General features: G+C 39.7%; 2 protein-coding genes across 6 annotated transcripts; one reads left to right on the forward strand and one right to left on the reverse strand.

The window, feature by feature from the left end:
* The first annotated feature begins 1,157 nt into the window (after positions 1-1,157).
* Positions 1,158-5,640, forward strand: LOC104089855 (hypersensitive-induced response protein 4). The gene is made up of 5 exons (XM_009594858.4): positions 1,158-1,516; positions 2,626-2,746; positions 2,853-2,944; positions 4,211-4,307; positions 4,946-5,640. Exons 1-5 carry the CDS (start codon positions 1,322-1,324, stop codon positions 5,311-5,313), a joined length of 873 nt encoding a protein of 290 aa, XP_009593153.1. The 5' UTR covers positions 1,158-1,321; the 3' UTR covers positions 5,314-5,640.
* A 3,636-nt stretch (positions 5,641-9,276) lies between these two features.
* LOC104089854 (uncharacterized) lies at positions 9,277-14,704 on the reverse strand. 5 transcript variants are annotated; one of them, XR_684818.4, is made up of 4 exons: positions 12,056-14,702; positions 11,536-11,613; positions 9,757-9,864; positions 9,277-9,585 (listed from the first exon to the last, which is right to left on the reverse strand). XR_684818.4 is itself a non-coding variant. In XM_009594855.4 (3 exons), exons 1-3 carry the CDS (start codon positions 14,298-14,300, stop codon positions 9,821-9,823), a joined length of 2,367 nt encoding a protein of 788 aa, XP_009593150.1. In that variant the 5' UTR covers positions 14,301-14,702; the 3' UTR covers positions 9,756-9,820. The 5 variants fall into 5 exon arrangements, 3 of the variants coding, with proteins under 3 accessions (XP_009593151.1, XP_009593150.1, XP_009593149.1); XR_684819.4 differs by lacking the exon at positions 11,536-11,613 and having other exon boundaries at positions 12,056-14,701; XM_009594855.4 differs by lacking the exon at positions 9,277-9,585 and having other exon boundaries at positions 9,756-9,864.
* Positions 14,705-27,244: the final 12,540 nt, after the last annotated feature.

A 27,244-nucleotide genomic window follows, 5' to 3' on the forward strand; every position in this document is an offset into this window, starting at 1 on the left:
GACTAGCACCTCCAATAACCTAGCAAACACACAAAAAAAAATATATACCATTTAGAAAATATAAAATAAATAATGTAAAAGTTAGTAGTGGAAAAGAATAATTAAAGCCAAAAAGAACATTTTTTTATGACAAGAGGTCCCCTCCTTAAAGAAGAATCCAAAATACCTGAATACTTTATCAAATGGCCACACAATTGGGGACCATTGTTGTTAATAAACAATGAAAAAGTGCAGAATTTTTGGACAACACAACTATACTTTGGACAACACAACTATACTTTATTAACAAAGACAAAAAACAAACCCTACATAACCTCACAAAATCCCACAAAACAGAGAAGCCCAACAATAAAGACTTAAACCATGCATGCAAACACTAGAAACAGACAAGAAATAAGAATATATAACTGAAATTGCAGAAACTTAAGTTGGATGTAGATGAAACCCAAGAAATCGAAACCCTAGAATAAAAACCCTAAAAACGAAAATATACTAAAAAGATGAAATACCAACAGAAAAAATATACTAGAGACGAATCACTTTAATGGAGGAAGGTATTACCATTTATGGCATTTGTTATTCAAATCGGCAGTCAGCAGAGAAGAGAGAGGTTAGAGAGTTCTAGAGAATGAAAGAGAAAGAAGAGAAAAGAATGAAATGGGTTTATTTTGTGTTATATTTTAAAGGTTATGAGGTTTGGGTATGGGGTATCGTGGATCAGGTCGATTAAATATGATATCAAATGTAAAAAAGGCACGGATGGATGTCATGTGTCCCTTTCGTCCACTTAAGAATACATGTGTTAGGATAGTAAGCCGGCAGGGAGTTTTATGGTCCAACAGTATAACGGGGGACAACTTTAAATAATTTATCGTAGTGGAGAAACATATCAGATCCTTTTCCGTATTTAAAATATGCATTCTGGTCATTTTATATATAAAAAGCTTTATATTTACATTATCTTTAGAACAATATAGCTCACAGATATGAAGTTACTGTACAAAACGTGATATAACACCTGAATAGTTAAATAATTTAAGCAATTAATAATTTGTTAAATTTACAAAAGTTTACAAACAGAAGAAACATATGGTAATACTTAAGGGACTAAAAGCAAATTTCCCTCTTTAAAGAAGATCTTTCTTGTGAAAGAAGTTGTGACCGCTTTTTCCCTTAAATTTATTGCTAACAAATATCCATTCGGTAATTAAAAAGAAAAGAAGTAAAAACCCGCCAAGGCGGTCTTCGTACAAAAACGCGCTAATCCTGAATTCATCACCAACATCAAATTTACTCAAACCCTAATTGGCAATACGAAGCGATGGGAAATGCTAACTGTGTATTCTGTGGATGCATAGAACAAGCGAGCGTCGGTGTCGTTGAGAAATGGGGACGTTTTGACAGGCTAGCAGAACCGGGGCTTAACTTCTTCAATCCTTTCGCCGGCGAATGCCTTTCTGGAATTCTCTCCACCAGGATCAGTTCTCTCGATGTCAAAATCGAGACTAAAACCAAGGTGAATTTTTATTCCGTTTTTGTCCCTGAAAACCCTACCGTTTCCGATTTTACATATTCAAAAGTTGAATGATCGATTGGTTATTTTTAAGTGATAGTATATATTTTTTATTGCAGTTGCTAATTACAATTCTAATATTAGCCGTTTCGAAATTCACTCCTATTAATGCAATTTTTGTTCAAATGTTTATTGTTAGTCATAAGTCACAAATTACATGTTTATAATGCTGATACACATGGTACTAAATAAACAAAATGAAATCGATTAATCAGCTAAATGTGCAACTACAGGGTATTTGAAGCCATAAATCAAATGAGTGAATAAACACTAAGACATGTTGATTGTGACTTGTGAGAAATAGAAACTTTAGAAGGAGTTAACTTAATATCGGCATGTGAAAGTATATTCAGTCTGATGTAACCTGTAGGAATATCAAGCACGCTTGTACTGTTCTGTTTTTTATGAGGTGCTATATTTCTGAAAGAAGTCAGAGAGAATGATGCTCTCTGGATAGCATGAAGTTAATTTTCCACAAAACTTTACCTGCCCATTTAGTCTGCAGTTCATGTTTTCAATGTATGAATAGTTTTGCGGTTTGTAAGTCATTTAGATTTCAGATAATGTGCAGTTTCTTCAGCGTAATTCACGCTGAGCAATTATATTCTTTTTTACTCATCTGGACTGGAATAGAAACTGCAGGTAGTAATTCTTCCTTTCTTTCTATGGATTGTTCTGTTAAGCGTCTAGTTGTGTGTTGACACATTAATTGCTCAAAAATTGTTCTTTGGAAATTTAAAGCATCATTGTCCCCATTGTAGGGGATGTTATCATTAGATGCTCCTGGAAGTGGACAATTCGCCTCAAATTGACACTGAGCTAATCATAGTTCTCCATGATATTATGAATGATATTCCAATGCTTTGATTTTTGAGGTCCTTTTGATCTAATTTACTTTGCCATAAAGCAGCTTGTATCTTTTTGGGGAATTGATAGCAGTATACTTGATAGAGGCGGAGTGATAAAATTTGTCTTGTTTTAGAAGCTCAAGTTGGGAATAATCGAATATGTTGATTTGCCTGGAGAAAGTTAACTTATATGCAATTGTTCAGGACAATGTCTTTGTTCATTTAGTGTGCTCGATCCAATATAGAGTGATCAGGCAAAATGCTGATGATGCTTTCTATGAGTTGCAAAATCCAAAGGAGCAGATTCAGGCTTATGTATTTGATGGTAATTTGTCTCCTTTTGGTTTCACTTTTGCGAGTTTACTTTTGTCTTGTTTATTTATGCCACTTTCTATGATGCTCATTTCATTCAATGTTCTGGACTGTTCTAGTCGTTCGAGCCCATGTCCCCAAAATGAATTTGGATGAACTTTTCGAGCAAAAGGATGAAGTTGCTAAGGCTGTGTTGGAGGAACTTGAGAAGGTAAATTTGTGTCCTTATGGTGACTGGGAAAAAAAAAATCCTCGCTCCATTTTAAATTCGGAATAGAACCTGATCAACAGGAAAGAGGGGATTGGTAGGATAGTTGGGGGGGGGGGGGGGTGTAAAAGAAAAGCAAAGGAAAAAGCTACTAATTCTTTTATTCATATGTTTTCTGTGTATGAATTCCACAATTTTAATTTGTTTCAAACCATTGGGAGCCTGGATTTTGCTGCGGAAGGAAGGTCTTAAACTGCACAAAATCATTTGGAAACTTTTGCTCCCCAAAAGTTTTCTGGTGTTTTAGCACTTATCTGTTTCTTAGTTGGGATTTTATCGTGCAAGGTGCAACTTGGGATTGTTCTAATACTTGTTTCTTACCCAAGATCTTTTGCCTCCCTTACTTTGTACTATTCCTCTGAATTTCTTTTTTCTTTTTTGAGAGAGCATTCCTCCTATTATCTAGCAGTATGCATGGTTAAGTGACAATACCAATTAACCCTTTTGGAAAAGATACTCTCAAAATTTTGAAAGTGGAAATTTTAAGTCTAAGTTGTCACCTTCCTCATTAATTGAAGGAAAATAAGCTTTTCTGCTGGTCTTTTTTCCAGTATGTAATATGTTAGTGAAAAGTACTCAGTTTTACTCTGCTGTCTTAAGTACGTTGTACTATTTCTTTTTATCTCTCACAAAGAATTTAAAAAAATATATTATTATGCATTTGAAATGAGGCAGAACCTTATGACAGTGTCCTTCCATCCCCTCCAGCGCCCCACAAAAAGGAAAAATATTACAAAAGGGAAAAGGGGATGCTACTGCAGTAACTTCTGAGCTTTGGTCTGGTGTGTGTTCTAGTACTTTCTTCTCTGTTCTTTAGTATGTCATTGAAAAATGTTTAAAGTTGATCGTGAATAAGCTTTATTTGTTTTAGTATATATTTACTGGTCAAATAGAAATTGAGGTGAACCCACTGTATGGTGGTTGTTGCCCCCCCCCCCCCCCCCCAAAAAAAAGGTTTGGGGGAGGGGGGAAGAAGAAGAAAAAGAAGCACACAGCAAAAGGAAAATATACTCTGTAAATCTGACTTATATAAAAGGAGAAATTGGCAACAGAGAGAGTTTGGATCATGAAGCTGTTCTGTAATACCGAAGCTTTAGGGATGTTTTGCATTATGCCATTGTTATAGAGCTTACAAGGGTTTGAAACTTTCCCCAGCCCAGTAGGAAATTCATGTTTCCACGGAGTCTCTTATTTTATCTTATATATCAGGTGATGGGTGCTTATGGATATAACATCGAGCACATACTGATGGTTGACATTATTCCTGATGCTTCTGTGCGAAAGGCGATGAACGAGATAAATGCTGGTAAGAAGGGGAGTAGTTTCTACTTCTGAATTAGTATACAAATATAATGTTGATGGTACATTCCTTTTTTTCTCTCTGTTGATGGTACTTAAGTTTCTAAGTTTCCTACTTCTGAATTAGTGTACAAAACTGTGTTGACAATACTTAGTTGATAGTGTAGTTCTGCATATGAATAAATTTCTTGATGTGTGGTTTACCTTTTGAAGGGGAATTGACATAGACATACAAACAGAGTGTTGATGGTATTTTAGTTTTCTGCCTTTTCTACTTCGAAAATACTTAGTTTCTACTTCTCAATTGGTGTATGAATTAGACATTGATGGTACCAATCTGTTGTAATCCTTAGTAAGTTCAAATGCACCTGTTGGAATTTGTGATCTTCAAGCATGGTGCCTATTAAGGACACATGGTGTGTGGAGAGATAAAGTTTACCTAATCTGTCCCTTTTGTTTCCTGAAGTACTAAATGATTAAAATAATGGAGGACAACATGGTATAAAGAGATTCAGATATTTATTATTGCCATAAAAGATATTGTTCCCCCAAGGTATCGTAATAGATTATAGATTGTGGTTATCTGAGACGTGGATTGACAGTTATCTGAACTATAATATGCTCTTATCTTATTCTGTATTGTAGCTCAAAGGATGCAGCTTGCTAGTGTATACAAGGGAGAAGCAGAAAAGATTCTCCAAGTTAAGAAAGCAGAAGCTGAGGCTGAAGCCAAGTATTTAGGTGGGGTTGGGGTTGCCAGGCAGAGGCAGGCAATTACAGATGGTTTGAGAGAAAACATCTTGAACTTCTCACATAAAGTAGAAGGCACTTCTGCTAAAGAAGTGATGGATCTTATAATGATCACCCAGTACTTTGACACCATCAAAGACCTTGGAAACTCCTCAAAGAACACGACAGTTTTCATACCACATGGTCCTGGCCATGTTCGTGACATTGGTGATCAGATACGCAACGGCCTGATGGAGGCAGCTAGTGCACAGGTCGCGGAATAGGTTTGCTTGACTGCAGAATATACTGTGAGAAGCATCTTCCTACATACGTCTGGAAAGAAGGTTAAACAATAAAAATAAAGTGTGGTTTGAGAGTTTTGGCGTGGATTGCTTTCGTTTCCTCTTTTGCTTGATGTAGTATAGCTAATAAAATAAAATAAAATAAAGGATAGTCTTAAATAGAAAAAGAAAAGAGCACCTGAAAATGTGTATTTGCTTTTCAGTTGTTAAGTGGATGAAGATCCAAGAAATATGTTTAATAGGATATCACGTCCTTGACATTTGTGTATGGACTGGGTATGAGAAATTCTATAGTATTTGTTTCGATTCCATCTCATGTTCAAGTTTGTGTTATGCTTTTATTAGCTAAAACTCGACATTACTAAAGTACTTCATGACTCTCTGTAGGTGCATTGTGTTTTACTCTTGCATCACTAGATGTATCATTTGAATCTTTGATTCTTGTATTTGGATTGTTTCACCGAAATAGATTTAAACACGTCAAAACTAAAACCAGTGGATCAATAAAGAATAAGTTACAAAGTTTCCTGACTGTGTATTTCCACAAACATCTTTGTCTCAATTTAATACAATTGAAAAAATGTGATATTAACTGGAATCTAGAATATTTTATAGTATAGAGAAAAAAACGATAAAATTTAAAAGGTAACGTGAAGTTAGTAATCATTATTTGAATAAATTTCTACCATTTTATTATAACTTAAGAACATCACAGTCTTGTAAATAAAACAAGTTTTGCCCTTTAAAACTTGAAAAACTGGATGAAAATGGTGACAAGCAGGCTCAAAGCAAATGGATGACAATATTGGGCTAAAATCATGAGTTCTGTTTGCTCCCAATTTAGATATTTCTGACAAGGAAGAAGGAACTATTATCTCTAGTCCATATGGTCTGTTTTCTAAGGGCTTTACACACTAATAATCAAATATCTACCAACCTCAACCGTAAAAAAGATCTATCTAAACTATCCTTTCTCAATCTTTGAATTTGAATGCCTCATTAAATTGTCACTCCATTCATTAGGAGAGTAAGTTATATATTTGAAAAAAAGTAAAAAATAATTTCATCTTTTTTCTAAAACATCTAGTAATATTTTGAAGAAGTTCAGATTGCTAATTAACTACAGTAATTGTTATTGAGAAAGAAATTGACTATTTCCATATGTAGACTATACTAAATGGAGAAAAGAAAAGAAAAAGGTGTAAAGCATTTACAGATTGCGAGAATGGTGGATCAGTTACAAACAAAAGCTACACGTAGAAAGTATGTAGTAATAAAAAATTGTGGACCCAAAAAGTGATGGACCATTTGGTAGATAATGCGTTACTTTTTAGACTGTAATAGAAATGATATGTTTTAGGTATGTGGTCACTTTATTTCACCGTACAAGATATGTAATAATAGAAGCACAGGAATATAACCAAAATAATAATAATTAGAATTTAGAGGTTGGTTATAATTACAGTGAACCGTAATAATAACCATATATAACCAAAGTAGAGATTTGATGGCAGTAATCATTTATTCCTCTATTGGCAGACAATGATTTTACTTATGTAAACACTAAATTGTACTGAATTACATAAAAACTGCTTCCTAAGAATATTTGAACTTTATATTTTCTTCTCCAAAAACTACCACCTGCATTACAAGTTGTACAAATGTTAAAGCAGAAACATCAATCTTCAAAAAGTTAAATGATTCTACTGTTTTCTCCTCCTTTCCGGTGATGTTATTCAGTTCTAACAAATAAATCTCATATCATTTAACGGATATTAAGAGAGTCGTTTGGTTTGAAGACAAGTTATATTGTGATTTGTTATCCCGATATTATTTCTTATTAATTGTTTCGCATGTTGTATTAATTTTGGGATTGTTAATTTTAGTGTTTTATCCTGAGATAATTTATATTTCACCCTCTGGCAGGTATAAGTTATTCCGATACTATTTTTAATTCTGGGATAACTTATCCCAGAATTAGTAATCAAACAAAGGATAAGACAGTACTAAAATTTTATCCCGTGATTATTTTTGTTTATCCATCGCATCAAAACGACCCCTTTAAGGCTCTGTAAAAAAATTCTTGACACTCGAAATAGAGGGTGTAATTTCAAATTCACAAATTTAGTGTCAATGCCAGCAATAACCTACCAATTATGTCTAATCAGATATATTTGTGGTTGGCTGCTTCTGTTTACCTTCAAATGGTTTTAACTCAAGTGGATATCATTACTCAAAGGTACCCAATGCTTAAAAAAAGTCTACTCAAACGTGTATTTTCACTGTAGCAGATTAAGACGACCAAACCATAATCTAGTCTAGAAAAAACATCATTAACTTTAACTCTGCGTTTGTAATAAGTTAAGGAGTAAGGACCACAAAATAACGACGATGAGATGCTTGTCTAGGACCACATTTATTATTGATACATTGAGAGAAAAAGTGATTGAGAGATTTTTCTATAGCTACAACATATGTATTCTTTTTATAAATTCCTCTTTTTTTGTTGGTATTATCAATTATAATATGATTAGATATGAGGAGGAAAGGCATTATGTACCTCTTTTCTACGTATTCATTTTTTGGGTCATACAAGTAACCCTCTTTCACATTAATTATGAATTATGAAATCGTACATGATATTTTTGATTTTTTTTTTTGGTTTTTCATAGAATTAACATCGTAGTATAAATTGAACAGTAGTCAGGGAAAAAATAAACTTGTGACATTTCAAATACATGATCACAACTTTTATAAGAGGGTCACAAGAAGAGAAAGATGGTGAGAAGAAACAGAGAGGGACATCAGATTGAAAAATACTGTTATAATTTATATAATTTAAAAAGAAAAAACAGAAAGAGAGCCAGTGCCAAAAGTCTTCACATTAGGTGCGAAAGGCAACTCCTTAACTATATAAAGAAATTCGTAACGCAAAGAAAGAGGTTGTACACCAATTAGAATGCAATTGGAGCAAAGCTGCTTCCAAAATAAGAAAAACAATATATCATTCACATCTACCACTCTCCATTTTATAACAATTTATATCCACTGTAGTTGAATCACAAGGAAAGAACGTAGAGTGGAGTAGATTCGATGGTATGCCACAAATTTTGTTTTTCCTTCCGATAATTGTAATATCCGGATCAGTTTGCGAGCACCTCGACTAATTCCACGTTCTTACTAGCACGGGTAACTCTATGGTATGGTACAAGGTTATCAGTATAAGAATATATTAAGCTAATATTCAATTAGAAATGCAACATTTCTATTTTTAGTGGACGTTTACAAACTATTGGAACTCTATCCAAGTACTTTTGGTAGGAAAATTCACATCAAAACTCGTCATCCCCTAGCTAACATAACTCAATCCAGTAAAACAAGGTGTAAAAAGAAGACAGAAGAAGCATTTCGAAGCAATGAAAATTACACCAAAAGAAGTATGTAATTCCAGCTTTCAATAATAATTCAGATGTTATCAAGATTAGTATGAAGTGGGCAGATGTAGAGATTTTTTTTTTAAAAAAGGCAGCCCGGTGCGCTAAGGTCCCGCTATGCGCGGGATCCGGGGAAGAGCCGGACCACAAGGGTCTATCATACGCAGTCTTACCCTGCATTTCTGCAAGAGGCTGTTTTCACGGCTCGAACCATTACCTCCCGGTCATATGTCAACAACTTTACCAGTTACGTCAAGGTTCCCCTTCGATGCAGAGATTTTTAAAAAAAAAGGCAGTCCGGTGCACAAAGCATCATGCATCCGCACCCCTAGAGGTGTGATGTAGACAGCCTACCCTATTGCAAGCATGCGTGGCTGCTTCCACGTCTCGAAACCGTGACGTATGGGGACAACTTTACTATCACTCCCAGACTCCCGTTTCCGCAGATATAGAGATAAATGAAAAGAAAATGGTAATAATGGGGGGAGCATTAAAAGTGTGTAGATTCTCGTAGAAAAAGAGTGATTTCCTGTTGAAAATCATCATTCTGCTTCACCCTTTTTAAAACAGGAACATGTCTAACATTTGAACTATGAAATCAAAAACCATACCATACGAGTGAAAAAGGCTTATTCCTCCAGTTGGTTGAGCAGTCTATTAGTAGTTAGCAATTATCAGCACATTCCTCTTGTCTCTCCATCAATTAGTACCTATAGCAAATTCTACTATTTCACCTCCAGAAAAATCGGCTTTTTAATTCCTTTTCCTCTTTTTGGCCCTTCCCAACTTCTCTTCACTTGTACAATACACATCTTTTGTCCTGCAAGATCAAGAAGTTATTTAGTATTTGTAACAGAAGAAAAATCTGATAAACACAATCATACTGTAGCAAAGTTATGATTGAAGATTCCGAAAAGCGGCAAAACTTTATAACAATAATTAGAATAGGATACCAAATAAATCATACAAACCATATGCAGCAGTGTCCTACCTTCTGTATTTTCCATCTCTTAACCTTTTTCACCATCCCCTGGTACTATTGAACATTTAAGATGTTAATGAATAATTATAAACATGTCCGGTAGATTGGAATATTTACCTGTAGGTACGATACGAACGATGCCATGTTAAGATTGTCCAGAAGTCAGCCACAAGAAAGGAATTAAGTGATGATTAAAGTATCCTATTTCAGCATAATTATAAACTAACAATCATTTCATAGAGGTTTCCAAAGACCAGAATTCGTTAAATAACCAATTGAACCAGTAAGTCAGCCTGTAAGTCATGAATTGCAGGTATTCTTTAAAATCTATAGCAACTGAATCAATAACTGTTCTCTTCTCAGACAAAATTTTAGAGTGCAAAATTGAGGTAAGAAAAATACTGAACTAAAACTTAGTAATGTCCTATATCAGCAGTGTATCTATGAAAGATCAATGTGTGAGATGACACTTAAAAAAATAAAAAAAAAAAACAGCATACCTCCATAAATACCACTTATCTTAATAGTCAACGTTACAGGCAGCAAAGTAGAGCCAGAAGTCAGTTAAAATTCGTTGAAAAATCTTTTCAGCTATGATGCCGACAACCCCCCTTTGCTTACAGTTTGCTCAAAGTAGCTTTTTTCAATCAGGTGAAGTGACCAAATACTAAGCAAAAACTTTAACTTTCAATATTCAAATTCTGGTGTGAAATTTTCAAACAAAGTACCACATTTACAAAGGAACAAATTTTAAATAATTAAACAGAAAGAAAGAGAGGTCTTCCCCTCTAATCCTTACTCCTTCTTCTGGCTACAAGGATCTGCCTCTGGACTGTTCTTAGGTTGACTCATCTCATAAAAGCATATCTGATTTTCCATGCAACCAACAATGAAGAGAAACTTGACTAGAGGAAAAAAGCACACCAAATTCAGACAACTATTCTACACATGTCTTCCCATATTTAAACTTTTCCTAATGGAAAATTATTCATTTCATATAATTAACATCTTCAAGTTGCTTATCCGTTCCACTTTGTCACCCAACATAAGCATATAAAATTAGAACAAGTCAATGATCTCATAGCCAAGAATAGCTTAAGGCACCACCTTATCTCCACCCTAGGAGGTCCTTAAGTTTGATAATTCTCACAAGTCCATATATAACACATATAGCACCTAAAAGGACTTCACCAATTTAATGAGAGTAATCAGTTTAATGTTGCATTTGATCAGATGATAAGGTCAAGATCAGCATGAATTGACAGCTCCTTTTGGATAAATAGATGAATATTCAAAAGCAAAGTTGAAATTAAGCAAGTACATGGCAAAAGCAAGGAGTATAACAACCGAATTCAGAAGCTCACATATTGAATAATTAAAACACACAGTTTGGTATAAGCTTTAGCATTTTGGCGAGTAAAGCTGAGAAAGGATTGCACAGATATAAGTTCAGTCAATTGTATGGATAATGAATCGAAGTTGGTTCAATATGAGAAATTTCAGCATGCCTTAGGCTTGGGAATCAATAATGCATATTTGACAACTGAAGAAGCTGAAAATATTAGTTAGTTTCTTCCTTTGTTTTTCCCATAACATTTTTATTAATTTAAAACAGGCCAGGTAACTCAATACATGCAAAGTTGGATATACGAAGGCAAAACAACTCCGATGGTTGAGGATGTCGGGTATCCACGGTTATGGTCAGAATGTAAAGTGACACATAAATCTGGTGAAAAATACTTAGGTTAGTATCAAAATAAAGTACAAGCTTTTTTCTTTTTTTCTCACTTTGTTTCAACCTCCTGATCTCTTTTGCTGACAACCACCAAATTAAACAAGTTAGGCACTTCCAGAACACTCTCATATCTGCAAGAAATGAAATGAGCTACATACAGCTTTAGAACATAAGTTAGGATAATGCCTGCCCTGATCCAACTCATTGTCAAAGATCTTGATATTAGCCTAAAATATGTAAGAGTTTACAAAAATTCCCTTCTGTCCTTGGAAAAGTTTATGATTACAAACAAGAATGAACAATTTTCTTCAGAAACAAGCACTCTAGCTTCACATGTAACAGGATGTTATATCATCAATAGGCAATTGATGGAATTACAGAGCTCAATTTCCTCATATTGTCTACAAACAATATCTTCAAAACCATCTATTAGAAGTAACAAATGGAGGAAAGAGAAATTAAAGAATTTATACACCCGACTTATCAATATTCTACAACAGTTAAGAGATATTAAGAAAATAAATTAAACTGAGGGTGCATCTACAAAGACTTCATTGAACATGTCATCCTCACCATTTGCTGTAGTAAGCATCTCCGCGTCCTTCTCCTCGTCACTGGAAAAGTCCCGTTTCTCAAGTTTTGCATGAGCTGCAATGAAGATCATTCTTTGAGCCCTATCCATGCCAACCCTCGAGTTCCCTTGCAGAGAAACCCATCTCATAAAGGACCAGTTACATTTAAATCTGCATGAGGTCGCCTGAAGGAAGAGAAGCCTAACCGCAACCTTACCCAGCGACTTGAACTCTTTCAGGCAAGTTTCCCATACAAGCCTACTACTCTGAGGATTTGCAATTTTCATTCGCCCCGTTACTGGATCTCGCTGCTTTACTTGAACAGCCTGAGCATACAGTGGGTCGAGCCCTTCTAACCTCCATTTCATAAGCTCCATTAGTGCAATGGGAGCCTCCTCCCTCGGTACTAGCCGCGTTATAAGCTTGTCTATGTCCTTCTCTTGATCATGTGTCAGACGTTTAAATGGTGGAAGGTACTTCCCACTTACATCCCTCACTAAGTATAATGGATCAAGTACAAATGCAGCTGCCCATGCAGGATGATAGTTTCTCTTGAAGCGCGTATCAATTATCTTCTCAATAGGTCCCTCAGCAATGCTAAATTTGGCACACCAGTCCTTTACTTTAGCTCTCAACTCCTCCCAAAGAAGAAGACACTGACCAACTAAGGGTCTCTCCGCCTCAATGTCATCAGCCATCTCCTTAATCAGTTTCACTAGTGAATGAGTAGCCTCCACATCATTCCAAAACCCAACATCCTGTATCATCTCAGCCACTTCTCTAGCAACAGGATCCTCTATGCATGAGACCTTATAGGAATCATCCACCACTACTAGCTGCAGTATTCGAGCATAACTTAGTATATCCTCCAACATTGCGATAACAGGACCAAAGTTCTTAGATAAATTGCAGTCAGCTGAAGGAACTCTAATCAACCCTGCAAGCTCAACGCCACATGATCTGAACTTCCTAAAATGATTTCTGATCTGAGACTTGCTATTGAAAAGATTTGCAATCTTGAAACAATTATCAGTAACAGTTTTAAAAAGTGGAAGCTCTCTACTAAAGTCTTTCAACAAACTAATAACTCCATGAAGTTGGCATGAGAGATTAACCATCCAATGATTTTGAACCTCCAAATTCCGCAATGCCTTACCTTTATACTTATCCGCGACTATTCCTACACATCTTTGAACAACATTACCACACAACCCTTTAATCGTTTCACTTAAGACTTCCTCCGCATACTCCGATGGCACCAAACCCCCCTTATACACTGCCTTATGAAATACATTAGTACCATTAGGAAGATTTACAATAAATTTAATCACAGTTTCTTCCCCATACTTACAAATATCCCTCCCCCATCCATCTGAAGCAACCTGAAAAAACGCTGCATCGCGGATTCTGGTTTCGGACTCCATTCTTGCTTCTTCAAACTTAGAATCAAGCTTTTCTCCCACAAAGTCCTTCCTCGAAACCGCGGGCAAGCCTACTTGGTTAAGGAAAGCTTTGAACTTTGGATGCTCAATGCTTGAAAGTGTGACTGTCCCACAGGACTCATAAAACCAATCAGCTAACAAATTGAAAGCTGAATCAACCTGGTCCTTACTCAAAGCTGGACCAGGGGAAGAACTTTTCAGACTTTTAAGCTTCTTTACACTATCTTCCAACATAGCTAAAGCACCCAAATCCTCTTTCCCACCTGACAACACCAAATGATGATGATGCTGCTGCTGACGATGATGATGATGATTCAAACCCGTGTGAGCCACAATTTCTTGGGCTGTTTGGACTGGTGAATAGCCCATTTCACCTCTGTAATTGTCCACCAATCCAACTTGGTGGTGGGAACTTGACGAAGTACCAGTTTGTGGTGAACTTCGCTTGCGATGATTCTGTGAAGAAGGTGAAGCTAAAGGGGGTAATTGTGAAATGGGCCTTAAGACAGAGCCAAAATTGGGACAAGTGCCTCTCTTAAGATGCTCTGTAGCAGTACGAGATGGGTTTGAAGCTGAAAACGCAGCGTCACACAAAGTACACTTGAGTTTCACTGCTTTAGGAAGGTTTGTTTCTGGGTTTTGAACCAGAATGGGCTCGAGATGAGCCCAGTACCATGCTCCTTTCCCTTTGATAGCTTTTGTACGGACCGCAACTAGCCCTTCATATCGCTTGTTCATCGCTTTTGCCGCCACGTCTTCGCCAGAAGTTAACGCGTCAACTGGGTTAGCATTCACGTTAGCCATTTCACAAGAAAAAAGGCGAAAAAAGTTAGGAGCTTTTATAGGTCTATTATACTGTTGCTGAGCTTATTATCACTTCAGTGTGTATTTGTGTATCATCATTGTGTTGGCTTAAATTTTGAGCTCCGGTGAAGAAAATTCGATGTATACGAGGTGGGTTTTCGGAGATGCCAGAGTCCCATGCCGGAAACCGGCGATCCAACCGGCGAATGAGGAACAACTGAGAAGACACAACTGGTATGCAGATTATGTGTTTGAGAGAATGCTTAATTGAATCTGTAGTAGAATTGGTGTTTAACAGAAGAGAAATTAGGAGCAAGAATGGTATTGGTGAAGAAAAGAAAGAGACTACCACTTCATTGGAGTCTTATTGTGCTACTTTTGTCGTTGAGAAATGAGAGACAACCTGCGGGGTAGCGGGGTTGGGGTGTAAAACCTGGTATCACGTGCTGATAAAAGCGCGTGTGCAAAATCTACCTAAACGGTGGCTTTAGATTTGTCAACAGGAGAAGGGGGTGGAGCCCATGAGATTTTTTTATTTTTTTTGTTGCTAATTTTAAAAAAAAAATAAAAAAAGTAGACCAATGGAAATTGACTCCTCCACTTATGGTCAACACTGGAGACTGATCAGTGCTCAGGCTGACATCAAAGTAGACCATTTTTTAGTAGAAAATGAATTTCACTTATTGACAGCTGGGGATTTACTGTGTTTCTATTTTTCTACCAAATCCAAAATAGTGTATAAGATTGTGTTTTGGCAAAAATCTCGTAATTCTGACTTGGTGACGGTATTGTGATTAAATGGCTGATATGATTACGAAATTCCAATTTGGATTACTCACGAAAATTTTCCATTATCAGCTTAAATGAAATTAAACCAAACTGATTTCGCTTTCTTAATGCACAAAATGAGCTTTACTTTGAAGGCATTTACTGCGATATGTTTTAACAATAGTGCAGATTTGATTAGTTTTATCTTTTAATAACAGGAAAATATGGATTAATTCGCGCACATTTCATCTTCCTGTAGTATAATTGTTATCTTTCATTAACATATATGTTGAGTAATTTTGTGCATTAAAACTTAGACGAATGAAAATCACCAAAATAAATTTATTTTTACTGAAAATTGAACTAGTATGAATTTTTATAGTTTTCACATTTCACGTACTCCAGTAACTGCGGCTTAATTCTATGTAATATGTGGATTTTGTTTTTATCAGAAGAGTTTGATTGAATTGTAAAATGTGTCATTACACAATATTTAGCTAAAGAAAAAATTATATGAGTATGCACACACACGCACCTAGATTAAAACTAAATAGCTTCTTGATTAATGCTGAGAACAAATTAAATTGGTGAAAAGTTAGATCTGACAAATAAGGACTATGTAAAATGAAGTTAGTTAAACTTTGGCAAAATACATAAGTTGGCGCCTAAACTATATACCAAATCTCTGTTACTGTCACGATCCCAAATTAACCCTCCGTAAGGTGTCGTGATGGCACCTAGTCTTTACGACTAGGTAAGCCTAATATTACGAAAAATATAAAGAAAACACAATATTTTAAAGGTAAACAGCATATTATAAATAGCAAAGAGTAGCACCACTCGGCATATGCAAAATAGTTTTCCAAAACCCGGAATATCACTAAGTCACAAGCTGCTATAATCTATGTAGCTCTATATAAAAGTTTGAGGATAATAAAGAAAGTATCTAGGCGAGGGAGTAGAAGGGGACTCCGAAGATCTGCGGACGCAAGCAGAAGTACCTTGAAGTCTCCTAGAACCAGCAGCACGTACTAATCCCGAGGCTGATAGCTCGCACCTGGATCTGCACACGAAAACATGTGCAGGGAAGGGCATGAGTACACCACAATGGTACCCAGTAAGTGCCAAGCCTAACCTCGGTCGAGTAGTGACGAGATCAGGTCAAGGCCCTACCGGAGTAAATATAATAAATTAAACAGTAAAAGATATAAGTAGAATTTACGGTAACACAGTTAAAGAAATTCTCGAAAATTTAACAGTTAAGGGAGTCCTCGGCTCAAAATAAGGTAAACACAATGGGAAATCTCTCGGGATACCGTCCCGTAGTTTCAAATGAATATGCAGTACAAGGGGATCTCCCGAAATACGTCTGTAGTCCCAAAGTAAATATGCAGTGCTGGGAGATCTCCCGGAATACATCCGTAGTCCCAAAGTAAATATACAGTACATGGGGATCTCCCGGAATACATCCGTAGTCCCAAAGTAAATATGCAGTACATGGGATCTCCCGGAATACGTCTGTAGTCCCAAAGTAAATATGCAGTGTTAGAGGATCTCCCGGAATACGTACGTAGTCCCAAAGTAAATATGCAGTACAGGGGGATCTCCCGAAATACGTCCGTAGTCCCAATTTAAATATGCAACGCAAGATGAAATGACAGGTATAACATCGAGTTATACTGGACACATATAAGGCAAATAAGGACTTAACTGAACATGACACACAGAATGTCAATTAGGCAGTTAAAACACGTAAGCATGCTTTTCTAGTCTAAACTACACAATTAAACATATTAGTACAATTAATAAGAGAAGTAATTTATGATTTAAAAAGATTAAACATGATTTATTTTTTTTTTGCAATAATAGCTCATGTACGTACTCGTCACCTCACGTACACGACGTCCACACACCAAATAATATTAAGATATCCTAAGGAAAAAAGTCCCCAACACAAGGTTAGGCAAGCCACTTACCTCGAACTACTCAAATCAACTTGATATCACGTTCTTGCCACGAGTATCCGACTCCAAATGGCCTGAATCTATTTAAAACAGTACAATACCATCAATACGCGCTAATGGAATGAATCCCACAAGAAAAACTACAAAATTAAGCCAAAACCCGAAATTGGCTCAAACCCGACCCCCAGGGCCCACGTCTTGAAACCCGACAAAATTCACGAAACTAGAAAGCTCATTCACTCACGAGTCTAACCATATCAAATTTACTAAAATCCGACACCAAATGGTCCTCCAATCCACAATTCAAACTCCCAAATCCCTAGTCTCCAACTTCCAATTTCTACCTTAAATACACATTAACTAAGTGGAAAAATACATGGCAAGGCAAGATTATTGACCAAAAATAAGCACAAGGAACTTACCTCAAGAAATGCCTCGAAAATGCTCTCAAAAATCTCCCCAACCCGAGTTTGAAAAGCCAAAAATGATAAAAATTGCAAAGCCCTTCGGTTTTAATCACTGCCCAGGTATTTTCGCACCTGCGGAATCTGGGCTCGCACCTGCGGGTGCGCTTGTGCGGAAAACGTGCGCATCTGCGCAACTCACTTACCCCCCTCTGCCTTCGCACCTGCGACAAAAAGGCCGCACATGTGTGCTCGCGCCTGCGAATAACCTTTCCGCTTCTGCGCACCATGCGCATTTGCGAACAGCCTTGCGTATTTGCGGGCATCGCAGATGCGGAACTTCCTCGCACCTGCGACCTCAGGCCAACTCTCGACTTTCTCGCATCTGCGCCTGCAAGCCACGCTTCTGCGAGGCCGCACCTGTGGACTCCCCACCGCATGTGCGAAAACACCAGAACCAGCAAAAAATCAGAAATTCCTCTAAGTCCAAGCTTTCATCCGTTAAGCATCCGAAACATACCCGAGGCCCCCGGGACCTCGACCAAACATTTCAACCAATACTAAAACACCATACGAACATAGTCGAGCTCTCAAATCCCATCAAACAATGCTAAAATCACGAATCACCCTCCAATTCAAACTTAAAGAATTTGAAACTTCAAAATTCTACAACGGATGTCGAAACCTATCAAATCACGTCCGATTGACCTCAAATTTTGCGTACAAGTTATAATCAATATTACGGACCTACTCCAACTTCCGAAATTGGAAAACAACCCCGATATCAAAAATTCCACTACTGGCCCAAAACTCAAAAAATTCGGCTTTCGCCATTTCAAGCCTAAATGAGGTACGAACCTCCAAAACACAATCCGGATACGCTCCTATACCCAAAATTATCAAACGGAGCTAACGGAACCGACAGAATTTTATTCTGGAGTCGTCTTCACATAGTTCTGACTACGGTCCAAATTCTAAGGATTAAGCTCTCATTTAGGGACCAAGTGTCCCAAAACACTCCGAAACTCAAAACCAATCATCCCGACAAGTCACAATAGCAGAAAAAAAATTTGGGGGATACAGTTAATAGGGGATCGGAGCTATTACTCTCAAAACGATCGGTCGGGTCGTTACATCCTCCCCCTCTTAAAATAATCGTTCGTCCTCGAACGAGTATAAAGACATACCTGAAACTGTGAAAAGATGAGGGTACTGGCTGCGCATATCCTGCTCGGTCTCCTAAGTCGCCTCCTCGACCGGCTATCCCCTCCACTGAACCTTTACTGAAGCAATATTCTTTGACCTGAGCTTTCTGACCTGCCTGTCCAAAATGGCTACTGGCTCCTCAACATAAGATAGATCTTTGTCCAACTAAACAGAGCTGAAATCCAATACATGAGTCGGATCACCGTGATACTTCCGGAGCATAGACACGTGGAATACCGGGTGAACTCCTGCTAGGCTGGGAGGAAAGGCAAGCTCATAAGCAACCTCCATAACTCGCCGCAATATCTCAAAAGGACCAATGAACCTCGGGCTCAGCTTGCCCTTCTTCCTGAACCTCATGACACCCTTCATAGGCGATACCCGAAGCAAGACCCGCTTACCAACCATAAATGCCAAATCACGAACCTTACGGTCTGCATAACTCTTCTGTCTGGACTGGGCTGTGTGAAGTCTCTCCTGAATCACCTTCACCTTAACTAGGGCATCCTGGATCAAATCTGTACCTAACAATCGGGCCTCGCTCGGCTCAAACCATCCCACTGGGGACCGGCACTACCTACCATACAAAGCCTCATACGGTGCCATCTGAATGCTGGACTGGTAACTGTTATTGTAAGCAAACTTGCAAGTGGCAAGTATCGGTCCCATGACCCTCCAAACTCCATCACATAGGCACAGCGCATATCCTCAAGAATCTAAATTGTGTGCTCGGACTATCCGTCCGTCTGAGGGTGAAAGGCTGTGCTCAACTCCACCCTAGTACCCAACTCCTGATGTACGGCTCTTCAAAACCGTGATGTGAACTGTGTACCTCTGTCTAAAATGATGGATACTGGAATACCATGAAGGCGGACAATCTCTCTGATATAAATCTCAGCCAACCTCTCCGAAGAGTATGTAGTCAGCACCGGAATGAAATGGGCTGACTTGGTCAGCCGATCCACGATCACCCAAATAGCATCGAACTTCCTCAAAGTCCATGGTGATCCGCTCCCACTTCCACTCTGGGATCTCCAACCTCTGAAGTAATCCACCCGGTCTCTGATGCTCATATTTAACCTGCTGACAGTTGAGACACTTGGCCACAAACCCAACTATGTCCTTTTTCATTCTTCTCCACCAATAGTGCTGCCTCAAGTCCTGGTACATCTTCGTGGCACCCGGATGAATGGAGTACCGCGAGCTATGGGCCTCCTTAAGAATCAACTCCCGAAGCCCATCTACATTGGGCACACAGATCCGGCCCTGCATCCTCATCACACAGTCATCACCAATAGTCATATCTCTGGCATCACCTTGCCGAACCCTGTCCTGAATAACTAGAAGATGAGGATCATCGTACTGGCGCTCCCTGATACGGTCATAAAGAGAAGACCGAGCAGCCACACAAGCTAATACCCGGCTAGGCTCTGAAATATCCAATCTCACAAAGTGGTTGGATAAGGCCTGAACATCCAAGGCTAAGGGCCTCTCAGCTGCCGGAAGATATGCCAAGCTCACCAAACTCTCTGCCCGGCGACTCAAGGCGTCGGCCACTACATTGGCCTTCCCCGGGTGGTATAATATAGTGATATCATAGTCTTTAAGTAGCTCCAACTACCTCCGCTGACGCAAATTAAGGTCCTTCTGCCTGGACAAGTACTACATACTCCAGTGATCAGTGCAAATCTCACAGGGAACACCGTACAAATAATGACGCCAGATCTTCAGGGCGTGAACAATAGCTGCTAACTCGAGATCATGAACTGGATAATTCTTCTCATGCACCTTCAACTGTCTAGACGCATAGACAATCACCCTACCGTCCTGCATCAATACCGTTCCAAGGCCAATCCTCGAGGCATCATAATAGACAGTGTATGACCCTGAACCTGTAGGCAATACTAATATTGGGGCTGTAGTCAAAGCTGTCTTGAGCTTCTGAAAGCTCTGCTCACACTCCTCGGTCCACCTGAACGGAGCACCCTTCTGGGTCAGCCTGGTCATATGTGCTGCAATGGATGAAAATCCCTCTACAAAGCGACGGTAATACCTCGCCAAACCAAGGAAACTACGGATCTCCGTAGCTGATGACGGTCTAGGCCAACTCTGCACTGCCTCCACCTTCTTCAGATCTACCTTGATCCCATCACAAGACACTATGTGGCCCAAGAATGCCACTGAATCAAGCCAGAATTCACACTTAGAAAATTTTGCATACAACCTCTTATCCCTCAAAGTCTGAAGCACGGTCCTCAGGTGCTGCTCATGATCTTCCCGAGATCGGAAATATACCAGGATGTTGTCAATAAACACAATGACGAAGGAATCAAGATAAGGCTGGAATACACTGTGCATCAAATGCATAAAGGCTGTTGGGGCATTGGTCAGCCCAAATGACATGACAAGAAACTCATAGTGACCATATCTGGTCCTGAAAGTAGTCTTCGGGATATCCGGCTCCCGAATCTTCAACTAATGATAGCCAGAACGCAAGTCAATCTTGGATAACACCCTAACACCCTGTAATTGATCAAATAAATCATCAATGCGAGGCAAAGGATACATGTTCTTCACTGTAACCTTGTTTAGCTGCCGATAATCAATACAGATACGCATAGAACCATCCTTTTTCTTCACAAATAAGACCGGAGCACCCCAAGGTGATACACTGGTCCTGATGAAACCCTTATCAAGCAACTCCTACAACTACTCATTCAACTCCTTCAACTCAGGATGAGCCATACGATATGGAGAAATAGAGATGGGCTGAGTGCCCGGCAACAAATCAATGCCAAAATCAATATCTCTGTCGGGCGGCATGCTCGAAAGATCAGCTGGAAACACATCTGGGAAGTCCCTCACTACTGGAACTAACTCAACTGTAGGGGTATCAATACTGACATCTCTCACATAGGCCAAATACGCATCACACCCCTTCTCAACCATTCGCTGAGCTTTAAGAAATGAAACGACCCTGCGGGGAGTATACTCTAAGGTACCTCTCCACTCTAATCTTGGCAAACCTGGCATAGCCATCATCACGGTCTTAGCGTGACAATCAAGAATAGCATAATAGGGCAACAACCAGTCCATGCCCAAGATAATATCAAAATCTACAATACTGAGAAATAACAAATTGGCTCTGGTCTCAAAACCACTAAGAGCAATCAAACACGACCGATATACGTGGTCCACAACGAGAATCTCCCACATGAGTAGATACATAAACAAGGAAGCTCAAAGAATCCCGAGATATCCCCAAATATGGAGCAAAATAAGAAGACACATATGAATACGTAGAGCCTGGGTCAAATAATACTGATGCATCCCTATGACAGACAGGGACGATACCTGTGATGACTGAATCTGAAGCAACGGCCTTTGAATGGGATGGAAGGGCATAGTACCTGGCCTGGCCTCCCCTTATAGGGCAACCTCGACCTCCCCGACCTCCACCTCGAGCTGGCTGAGGAGGTGGGGTAGCAGCTGGTGCTAGAAGAAGGGCCGGAGGACCCGGTGGAGCACGTAGAGGATGACAAGTCTGTGGAGGTGCACCCCTCCTGGCTCTGGGGAAATCTCTAACCAGGTGACGAGTGTCACCACACTCAAAACAACCTCTCGGAGGACGTGGCGGCTGAGACCGACTCGGACCTGGCCTACTGGACTGACTGGTAATAGCACCTCGAGTAGGAGGCATACTGGATACTGGCGGTGCATAATAGGGCTCCTGAGGTCTAGGAGGAGCTGGGACACCGCTGGTTGCTGGAAGAGCTGAATGAATAGGGCAACTCACAAAACCCCTACCATAGCGTGTTGCTGGTGCACGAGCTCCTGAATAATGACTAGTCTCTCGAGACCTCTTGGCCTCTCTCTCCTCTCGGTTCTGGGCGAACATGCCCTCCACTCTCCTGGCAATGCTCACTGTCTGCTGATAAGTGATGTCCATCTCCAACTCTGGCCATACTGGTCCGAATACTGGGGTGGAGTCCCTCAATGAAGCGACAGACCCTCTCTCTGACTGTAGCAACCAGAGCCGGTGCATAGCGAGCTAACCCACTGAAACAGACTGCATACTCTAACACAGTCATAGAACCCTGACGCAACTGCTCGAACTCTGCACGCCAAGCATCCCTAAGGCTCTGAGGAACATACTCATGCAAGAACATCTTTGAAAAGTGAGTCCAAGTGAGTAAGGCTGCCTCGTCCGGACTACTCAGCTCATAGGCACACCACCACCGATATGCTGCTCCCCTCAGCTGGAAAGCGGTGAAAGAAACCCCACTCGTCTCCACAATGCCCATAGTGCGGAGAATATGATGACACTCCTCAAGAAAACCCAGAGCATCATCTGAAGCTAGTCTGTTGAAAGTAGGTGGGTGGTACTTCGTGTACCTCTCAAGTCTGAGTTGCTCTGCCTCAGAAGCAGCTACCCTGATCTCATGTTGAACCGGAGCCACTGGGGCATATAAATTTACTCTGGGGCCTGATCAACCTGGACCCTCTGCTCAGGGGTACGGGCTGCGGGAGTTTGTGCCCCTCCCTCGACCTGAGATGTAGCGGAAGCTATCGGAAATAGTCCAGCCTGAGCCAGAGTGCTGAACATGCTCAAAACCTGAGCTAAAGTCTCCTGGAGGGTTGGAGTAGCAATAGGGATCTCTGGCGCTGGCCCTCCAGCTGGAGCTGCTGGGGGCTCCTCTGACGCAGCTCTCGCAGGTGCTCGGGCTGCACCGCATGGTCGTCCTCTATCCCGACCCCGGCCTCTGGTGGCTCTGGCAGGGGGCTAGGGTGCCTGATCGCCGATCCTCCTATTGCGGGTCCTCACCATTTGTGAAAAAGAATAGAATAGAATCTTAACTTGTTTTTTTTTGTCAATAACTCACACGATAAGAAAATCAAAGAAATATGATTGTTCTTAACAGTTACATAGCTTCCCGAAGATAAGTACAGACATCTCCGCACCGATCCGCGAGACTCTAATAAACCGGCTTATGACTCGCGATTCCTACGAACCTAGTGCTCTGATACCAATTTGTCACGACCCCAAATTAACCCTCCGTAAGGTATCGTGATGTCACCTAGTCTTTACGACTAGGTAGGCCTAATATTGCGAAAAATATAAAGTAAACACAACATTTTAAAGGTAAACAACATATTATAAATAGCCAAGAGTAGCACCACTCGGCATATGCAAAATAGTTTCCCAAAACCCAGAATATCACTAAGTCACAAGCTGCTATAATTTATGTAGCTCTATATAAAAGTCTGAGGATAATAAAGAAAGTATCTAGGCGAGGGAGTAGAAGGGGACTCCGAAGATCTGCGGATGCAAGCAGAAGTACCTTGAAGTCTCCTAGAATCAGCAACACGTACTAACCCCGAGGCTGATAGCTCGCACCTGGATCTGCACACAAAAATATGTGCAGGGAAGGGCATGAGTACACCACAATGGTACCCAGTAAGTGCCAAGCCTAACCTCGGTCGAGTAGCGACGAGGTCAGGTCAAGGACCTACCAGAGTAAATATAATAAATTAAACAGTAAAAGATATAAATAGAATTTACGGTAACACGGTTAAAGAAATTCTCAAAAATTTAACAGTTAAGGGAGCTATCGGCTCAAAACAAGGTAAACACAGTGGGAAATCTCTCAGGATACCGTCCGGTAGTTTCAAATAAATATGCAGTACAGTGGAATCACCCGGAATCCGTAGTCCCAAAGTAAATATGCAGTGCTGAGGGATATCTTGGAATACGTCCGTAGTCCCAAAGTAAATATGCAGTACATGGGGATCTTCCGGAATACGTTCGTAGTCCCAAAGTAAATATACAGTACAAGGGGGATCTCCCGGAATACGTCCGTAGTCCTAAAGTAAATATACAGTGCTGGGGGATCTCCCGGAATATGTCTGTAGTCCTAAAGTAAATATGCAGTACATGAGAATCTCCCGGAATACGTCCGTAGTCCCAATTTAAATATGCAACGCAAGATGAAATGACAGGTATGACATCGAGTTATACTGGATACAGATAAGGCAAATAAGGACTTAACTGAACATGACGCACAGAATGTCAATTAGCCAGTTAAAACACATAAGCATGTTTTTCTAGTCTAAACTACACAATTAAACATATTAGTACAATTAATAAGAGAAGCAATTTATGATTTATAAAGGTTAAACATGATTTTTTTTTTTTGCAATAATAGCCCGTGTACGTACTCCTCACCTCACGTACACGGCGCCCACACACCAAATAATATCAAGATATCCTAAGGGGAAAGTCCCCAACACAAGGTTAGGCAAGCCAATTACCTCGAACCACTCAAATCAACTTGATATCACGTTCTTGCCACGAGTCTCTGACTCCAAATGGCCCGAATCTATTCAAAACTGTACAATACCATCAATACACGCTAATGGAATGAATCCCACAAGAAAAACTATAAAATTAGGCCAAAACCATAAATTGGCTCAAACCCGGCCCCTGGGGCCCATGTTTCGAAACCCAACAAAATTCACAAAACTAGAAAGATCATTCACTCACGAGTCTAACCATATCAAATTTACTAAAATCCGACACCAAATGGTCCTCCAATCCACAATTCAAACTCCCAAATCCTTAGTCTCCAACTTTCAATTTCCACCTTAAATACACATTAACTAGGTAGAAAAATACATGGCAAGGTAAAATTATTGACCAAAAATAAGCACAAGGAACTTACCTCAAGAAATGCCTCGAAAATGCTCTCAAAAATCGCCCCAACCCGAGTTTGAAAAGCCAAAAATGATAAAAATCGCGAAGCCCTTCGGTTTTAATCACTGCCCAGGTATTTTCACACCTGCGGAACCTGGGCTCGCACCTGCGGGTGCGCTTGTGCGGAAAACGTGCGCATCTGCGTAACTCACTTACCCCCCTGCCTTCGCACCTGCGACGAAAAGGCCGCACATGTGCGCTCGCGCTTGTGGACAACCCTTCCACTTTTCCGCATCTTGCACATTTGCGGGCATCGCAGATGCGGAACTTCCTCACACCTGCGACCCCAGGCCAACTCTCGACTTTCTCGCATCTGCGCCTGCAAGCCACGTTTCTGCGAGGCCGCACCTGCGGACTCCCCACCGCAGGTGCGAAAACACGAGAACCAACAAAAAATCAGAAATTCCTCTAAGTCCAAGCTTTCACCCGTTAAGCATCCGAAATACACTTGAGCCCCCGGGACCTCGACCAAATATGTCAACCAATCCTAAAACACCATACGAACTTAGTCGAGCTCTCAAATCCCATCAAACAACGCTAAAATCACGAATTACCCTCCAATTCAAACTTAAAGAACTTGAAACTTTAAAATTCTACAACCGATGTCGAAATCTATCAAATCACATCCAATTGACCTCAAATTTTGCGCACAAGTTATAATCAATATTACGGACCTACTCCAACTTCCAGAATTGAAAAACGACTCCGATATCAAAAATTCCACTACCGGCCCAAAACTCCAAAAATTTGACTTTCGCCATTTCAAGCCTAAATGAGCTACGAACCTCCAAAACACAATCCGGACACGCTCCTAAACCCAAAATTACCTAACGGAGCTAAGAAACTGACGGAATTCCATTCTGGAGTCGTCTTCATATAGTTCCGACTATGGTCCAAATCTTAAGGATTAAGCTCTCGTTTAGGGACTAAGTGTCCCAAAATACTCCGAAACTCAAAACCAATCATCCCGGCAAGTCACAATAGCAAAAATTTTTTTGGGAAAAATAGTTAATAGGGGATCGGGGCTATTATTCTCAAAACGACCGATCGGGTCGTTACAGTTACACACTTTATGAGGACATATATCATATTACATACGCAACTTTTTAAAATTATGCCTAATACACACTACTTTTGCGAGATGGCACGCGCGTGTTTAACAAAAAAATGAGTGCGTCAAACCAATGCATTATCTGTCCAAATCCTTATATAAGCACACATGTCTAAATCTTATTTGTCCTCTTATTTTTGTTAATTTAATAATTAAATGAAAAAGAAAAGACATCCAGGCCCTTCTTCCCCATTGGAGCCCATGTCGTCCCCGGAATCCGTTGTCAGTTCATGGTCGACGAGCTCAGATCTTCTCCGCGTACGGCAAGCTGGTGTTCTTCGTTCAAATCTGGCCTCGTTTGGTTAAACAAAGGCAAACGACGGCGACCTCCATTTTCCGGCCATTGTTACAGTGACAAACCCATCGGTAACAATGGTGATTCCACAGCGAATAAAACAAACAAAACCTAGAAACTAAAAATGGTGAAAATTTTATAGAGTAAGGAGAAATAATATAGTAAAGAAGAACAAATATGATGAAGAAAATGGGTCTTTAAAGAAAGAAGAATTTAAGTATGGTGGCTTTCTTCTGAGGGAGAAAGAGACGAGGAAAAGAGAAATTGATTTAAGTGTTTAATCTTTTTTAAAAAAATTATTAACACGTGTCATGGCGTTATTGGTGCGTGACACTACGCTTATTTTTAAAAATTGGTCAAGAAAAAAGTGGTGTGTACTAGACACAATTTTGAAAGGTTGCGTGTGTAATATGATATGTGTAACAAGAATTTGGGGTATAGT

Source organism: Nicotiana tomentosiformis, chromosome 3 (genome assembly GCF_000390325.3).
Source record: "Nicotiana tomentosiformis chromosome 3, ASM39032v3, whole genome shotgun sequence".
NCBI lineage: Eukaryota > Viridiplantae > Streptophyta > Magnoliopsida > Solanales > Solanaceae > Nicotiana > Nicotiana tomentosiformis.